The sequence below is a fragment of the Helicoverpa zea genome, chromosome 25 (genome assembly GCF_022581195.2).
Source record: "Helicoverpa zea isolate HzStark_Cry1AcR chromosome 25, ilHelZeax1.1, whole genome shotgun sequence".
Taxonomy (NCBI): domain Eukaryota; kingdom Metazoa; phylum Arthropoda; class Insecta; order Lepidoptera; family Noctuidae; genus Helicoverpa; species Helicoverpa zea.
In genome coordinates this window covers 5,605,491-5,611,780 of record NC_061476.1, presented here as the reverse complement: position 1 = coordinate 5,611,780, position 6,290 = coordinate 5,605,491, and the positions used below count along the sequence as shown (strand labels likewise).

Below are 6,290 nucleotides of genomic sequence, written 5' to 3'. Positions count from 1 at the left end.
GTCGTGTCGGATTGCCGTCCCATCGGGTTATGAGAGTGAAGGTATAGGGAGTGCACCTGTGTCTGCGCAAATGCTCGTGCACTATAATATGTCCTGCGCAGCTGGCTGATCTCCATACCTACATAAGAGAGAACAGCCGCCGTGGCAGAAACCGGCCGTGAACGCCATTATTATTATTATAATGAATGTAAACCTTCCTCTTTAATCACTATCTATGTATAAAAAAAGCTGCTTGAAAATCGGTTGCGTAGTTTTAAAGATTTAAGCGTACAAAGGGACATAGGGATACAGGGACAGAAAAAGCGACTTTGTTTTATAGTTTGAAGTGATTATGTAGAAATACATTGATGGAAGTGTCTGTCGGTAATAAGAAATTCAGAGCTTTTGCCAAAATTCAAAACATACTTACCAAAAAACATTTTTACAATATTTGTCTATCTGTCTGGTGTTTTTAGCTAATCTCTGAAACGGCATGATTGTTAACACACCTAAATTGAAATTGGGAACATAGTATAATCCTACTTATATTATAAATGTGAAAGTTTGTGAGAATGTATGGATGTATGTTTGTTATTCAATCACGCAAAAACGGCTGGACCGATTTGGTTCAAATTTGGTATGTAGATAGGTGATACCCTGGATTAACACATAGGCTACTTTTTATCAACACACCACGCGGGCAAAGCCGCTGGCGGAAGCTAGTATGTTATAATATAATTATAACGAGTAGGTATAGGACCTATAACATGGTCAAAATGAAATAATGCAATAAAACAGATGGTCTCACTACAAAAAATAAAAACAGGCGTTCGTCACGTGGTTAAGGGAAATTCTTCAAACTAAATATTTTTTCTTAGACACACTCGTGACGAACGCCTGACGAATTTGATTTATTTAGCAAGCATGACATAGCTAGGTATAAGGTAATAGCATATTTATTCCGAGTAATAGATTTCGTTTTTCTTTCCTTGTAGGAGCGTACTATATAGGTATCGGGGGATTTTTTAGAAATTGGATCTCACGAAATAGATTCAACTTAGTCAAAGATGCTAACCTATCACGTAGTATGCTATTCCTATAAAAAATCCCCGATACTCGGTAGGCTACCTAATGTTATTGACACATTTAATGGTTCATTACACATTTATGAACTCCTTATCTAGCAAACTTAAATATAAACAAACAATGACCAGTGAGGTTCTTCCCTTTTTCTCACAACGCATCGAGTCTCTGGTTAAGAACCTCAGTTTCCTTAAGAAGCCGTATAAATACTCGCGTGAATATAACCAAAATATCATTTCAAGAAACTCCATCCTAAGTGCATATACAAGATGTGCAAGCTAACTTTAGTGCTGTGTGTTTTTACGGTGTTTTTGATCGCTGAATCAACATGTCAGCGGTTTATTCTACCTACATATCGGCCACCGCCGCAGCCGAGGCGGCCGGTGATCATGCGAGCTCGCCGTGGGGCGGATGATGAGCCTCTATGGTTATATCAAGGAGATAACATCGAACGCGCCCCGACAACGGCTGACCACCCGTTCCTGCCTTCAGTCATAGATGATGTCAAGTTGGACCCTAACAGAAGGTACACGAGAAGTTTGGGTACCCCGAGAGGCTCTCGCGGCAGCAGTGGAAGTCGGCCGTCTTCCAACCGGGACACTGGACCGACTCACCCCGGGTACAACCGTCGTAACGCGAGGTCGCTGCATCTGCCAGGGTATGACTTCCCCCTGCCCACGCTGCCGCCTTTCAACCCTCGCCCCAGGTACCCTTGGGATGAAAAACCCCCCGGCCGTCTTTACGCTTAAGAATGTGATGGTGTTGTACTGTTGTCCACTATGAAACGAAGTGCTTAATCACTGTATTAGGTAATAGGCCTAAAATTAACAAAAATAGATAAAGTGCCATTTTAATCAAGATAATTTTATGTTCACCTGTTAAACGAAAATTAATAATTGTTTAATGTTCAGCATCTCGTAATAAAGACATTTTTATGTAAAAAAACCGTTTCATTGGTCGCTAGTGCTACATTAGCAGCGTAGTTTTTGTTAATTAAGCAAGACGGTATCTACCTAATTTAAATCCCTGTGTCTGTCTAGTTCAATGCCAATTTTATAAATTGCACATAGAGGGAGTTGCAAAGGGTAAGAGTTCGGGTCAATTCCCACTGAAAGAGCAGCGGCCGGCAGCGGCCGTAAGAGCACGGAAAATGTAAGAGCGCGGCGCGGTGCGGCGCCGCGCGGCCCGCCGCGCTCGCGCTCAATCCCTTGCAATTACGGCCGCTGCCGGCCGCTGCCGGCCGCTCCTCTTTCAGTGGGAATTGACCCTTCCTGATCCTACGGCGTGTGTGTAGGGACTAGGGATCCTAGCCAACCTAGCCTCCTATTTTACCCCTGGGTCGGAAGACACAAGCAGTTGGTTTCTGCTGATACGAGATTTGCATCAAGGAGTATGTTCGATATTAAAGATATGTATAGCTAAGTAGGTACACGCCGCGCCGAACTAGAGAAACGAGTGAATTAAATATTAATTTATTATTTATGGTTTTTTTTTAAACATTCGACAAAGTCACTTTACAGGTTTCACTCACACAGGTAGGTAACGTGGTAAGGTCACCACCTCACCACGAACACAAGTTTAATTGTTTCAAGCTCAATAAGTATCATACCTCCACGAGGCATAGTCGATTTTATATATATCCGTAGTCACATCTTAGGGCAAGTGCGACATTCGATTGTGTTTTTATAAACATTTGAAACATCTACGTGCGTCTTTCCGAATTCCCCCTGGAACGCCAATGGTCAGCATGGCACAAAACCATACCAGTGCCGTTAATTTCTTTCTATACGTCTTCAGTGAAAACATTACCCGTGATTACAACGCCTTACGTAAATATATGCTATATAGTCTATTAGACCCTAAATCTACACAAACAACAACTTATTTTGTATCTAATAACAGATACACAATTTTCTACTGGTGCATAATCGCAATATCTCTAGTTTCCTTCATTTGCGGATTGACATCGTGGTGCCTCATCAAGAAGTTCCGGCATTTCAGAAACTACGTGATACTCAATACAATCCTTGCTAACATGTTAAGTATTTTTTTCTATGTGCTCTCCTATTCTTTAATTTATGAAGGGGTTCCTATACGTAATAACTTATTGTTACTGTTTCCTTCGGTTTTATTTATTTTTGCAAAATTGTCGGGTTCTTTCTGGTTATTAGTGCTGTTCTTTATTTTCTACAAAGATCTCGTAAAAGTGTTCTATACTGATATTCATAGGAGATATTTGAAAAGTTCTCTATTTGCTTGGGGTGTCCCATTTTTTATCTCATTCGTGTATTATTTTACTACGTGGTATAGTTACGTTAATAATTTAGGAGGCGATGTTTTCCGCGTAATGACTATGACTATGAATGTAATATATTATGTGCCTCTGATATTAAATATTATTATTTACGGGACAGTTTTATATTCTCTGTTCAGGGAAAATAAGGCTGGTGTTACTGCTAAAGCCAACATATGGAGACGCTTTGCCATGTCTGCGTTGATATTTCTACTAAGCAACGTTTTGACAATTGCGTATGTATTTGAAATAGTAGGAATAAAAAATAAACCAATTAAAACGTTTGGAGATGTAGCAAATACTTTAAATGTGCAGCAAATACTTATTATAGCAAGAGGTAATCGTGATTTGTTCTGTGAATATGTAAAGAAAAAGCGACACAATCGCTAGGTATTCAATGTGTATGTTCTATTTATAACTATGTTTAATTATTCATTTTGCGTTGATTGGTTAACTATGTATTTTGGTTTTAAGTGCTTACTTGTAAAGGCATGTTGATCCTAACATCAATTTAGTTGCTAGGTAATTCAAAATAGATCGACTATCGAGCCATGCCTGCCATCTATCGATGGAAAAGTGAACTGGTAACCAATGTACAAGGGAATGACCAAATAAAACACACATGTAAAAACAATAAAATAGATTTTCATTTATTGTGAGACGAAAAATACAACAATGGGACTTATCAGCTAAAATGGTTAGTGGCAGACTGTCGTGTCAAACAAATTGTCTGTTAGGTAAGGGTTGCGCCTGTGCGCACCTCTACAACGATCGACTCCTAATTATTTATGTCTTTCATTGGGGAACTCGTGGTAACGAATATCAACGAAACAATATTATATAATACACAAAACGATACCATGACCTCTCTAATCACTGAAATCATAACTAATATTATTTTATTTAAACATTGTGAAGTTTCAATAGTTTCATTTTTTAACTAATTTTTTTTAAAAAGGCTTTATTGATTCGAAGCTAATACTTAATTACTTACAAGATTGTTTAATAGTTTTAATAGTTGTCGCGCCACTGTCGTGGATGAGGCGGGCGGGGCGGGCCTCGCGAGCTCACAAATAAAACGTAACAACTCTCAAATACCGCTACTATGAAACGTTCTATACAAAATTGAACATTGCCGATTCGCTAGATCGTTTTGATTCTCATTATTTATACTCATATTATAGTAAACCGCGTGGCGGCGAGTAGGCGCCGATGTCACTAACTCGATAAGTAATGTCTTACGATATAAGTTGAAAATGCCTCTGCTGCGATACTACGTCGCCTAGCTGGAGCGCCTCGCTATTGCTCATACACAAAAAATTGCCAAATCAATTCGTTACACCGTAGACTATATCTTGTTTAATAAACTTGAAGTATTTATCAATAATCAATAAGTACATTATAATAATTGAATAATTAGTATTTTGTTTCATAAGAGACTAGCATTACAAATAAATACCTTCAGCTATACAATTTTAATGTTTATTTCTATTTGAAACATTTTGAAGATGTTCAAAGTGGACTACGTCGGTTTTTACACAAGAATGTTTGCTTGTCGTTCTTGTGTAGAAACTTTTCTGTTTATGCGTCTACGCTTCGAGATATGACTTAAATGTATACTTAGATTTAGGGGAAAAAGGTCGTAAAACAAAAAAGTTATTGAAATTTATAACAAACACCTTAACTAATAGTTCAATAATTTAGTTAAATATATATACAGGGTGTTTGGCGCATGGACCGACAAAAATTTTTGGGGGATTCGTGAGGCCATGTACTAGTTTTCACTCATAGACCCAATGTCCTATATGTCACTGTATTCGAGATACGATTTTTTTTGTTTGTTTTTAAAAATTACCGGAACTATCACCTTTAAAACGCTATAACTTTTCAGTCTGTTGTCGAATTTACACCAAATCACTTTCATTGCGTTCTCTGATGTATTATTATTCCAAATAAAACATAAATTCATAGCACTAGATGGAAAAAAAATACTTGTTGAGCTTCCAAACTCTTAAAAATGAAAAAACGTATGAAAAATGTCAAATTCAAAATTAATTATAAAAAAAAGTAAAAGCTTTTATGAACTTCGTTTAATAAAAAAAAATTGCCTACTTAATACCCTTTCCAACGATATGCCACATGGGTGTGAAATCATTAATAATGTCGTCAAAATCAGAGCAGGAACGAACACGCACTCTAACGTCTCTAACAACGAACCCGTTTGATAGAACAATGGTAAGCAGGTAATTGGCAGGTAAACTGCCTGTCTCTTTCTTACGCATGAAAAATATCTCTTGTCTTTGTCTATCATTGGGTTGGAGTTTGTTATGTGATCCTTGTTTAGTCGAGATTTGACTATCTCTGCTATCGGAAGTGTCCGTGTATTTCACGTTTTCCTATTTCGTTGTTTTTTGTTAAAGTTTGTTTTTGTTAAGTTTTGTTTGTTGAACTTTTCTGTTAAACTGTTGGTGTATTCACCGTGCTTGTTACAATGCCTAACTTCAGCAACGAAGAGTATGCTGACATGTTGTTGGCATATGGCAGCGCTAATTGTAACGCTCGTGAAGCGCGTAGAATTTACCAGCAGCGTTATCCTAACCGGCGTATACCACACCACGAGACGTTTGCTACAACCTATCGACGTCTGAGGGAGACTGGAAACATAAATTTCCAAGAGCCTCGCGTTAATGTGAGGCAACATAATGTTGTAATTGATGAAAGCATTTTGCAAGCTTTTGATGAGGATCCAACGACAAGTATTCGAGTTGTAGCTGAAAGACTTCACTTGTCGGTTTGGAAAGTTTGGTCAGTTCTTCGGGAAAATGGAAAGCATGCGTATCACTACACTTCTGTTCAAGGTACGTTAAGTACTTTATTTATTTTATCAGGCGAAATCGTAAAACTAAATTTTGAACCAGTTATCTTCGACCTTATT

General features: G+C 38.0%; 1 protein-coding gene across 1 annotated transcript; it reads left to right on the top strand.

Annotated features, from left to right (window-relative positions):
- Positions 1–1,053: 1,053 nt before the first annotated feature.
- LOC124642664 (lebocin-4-like) lies at positions 1,054–2,007 on the top strand. Its single transcript, XM_047181252.1, has one exon. The coding sequence runs from the start codon at positions 1,332–1,334 to the stop codon at positions 1,809–1,811; it is 480 nt and encodes a 159-aa protein (XP_047037208.1). The 5' UTR covers positions 1,054–1,331; the 3' UTR covers positions 1,812–2,007.
- The last annotated feature ends 4,283 nt before the right edge of the window (positions 2,008–6,290 follow it).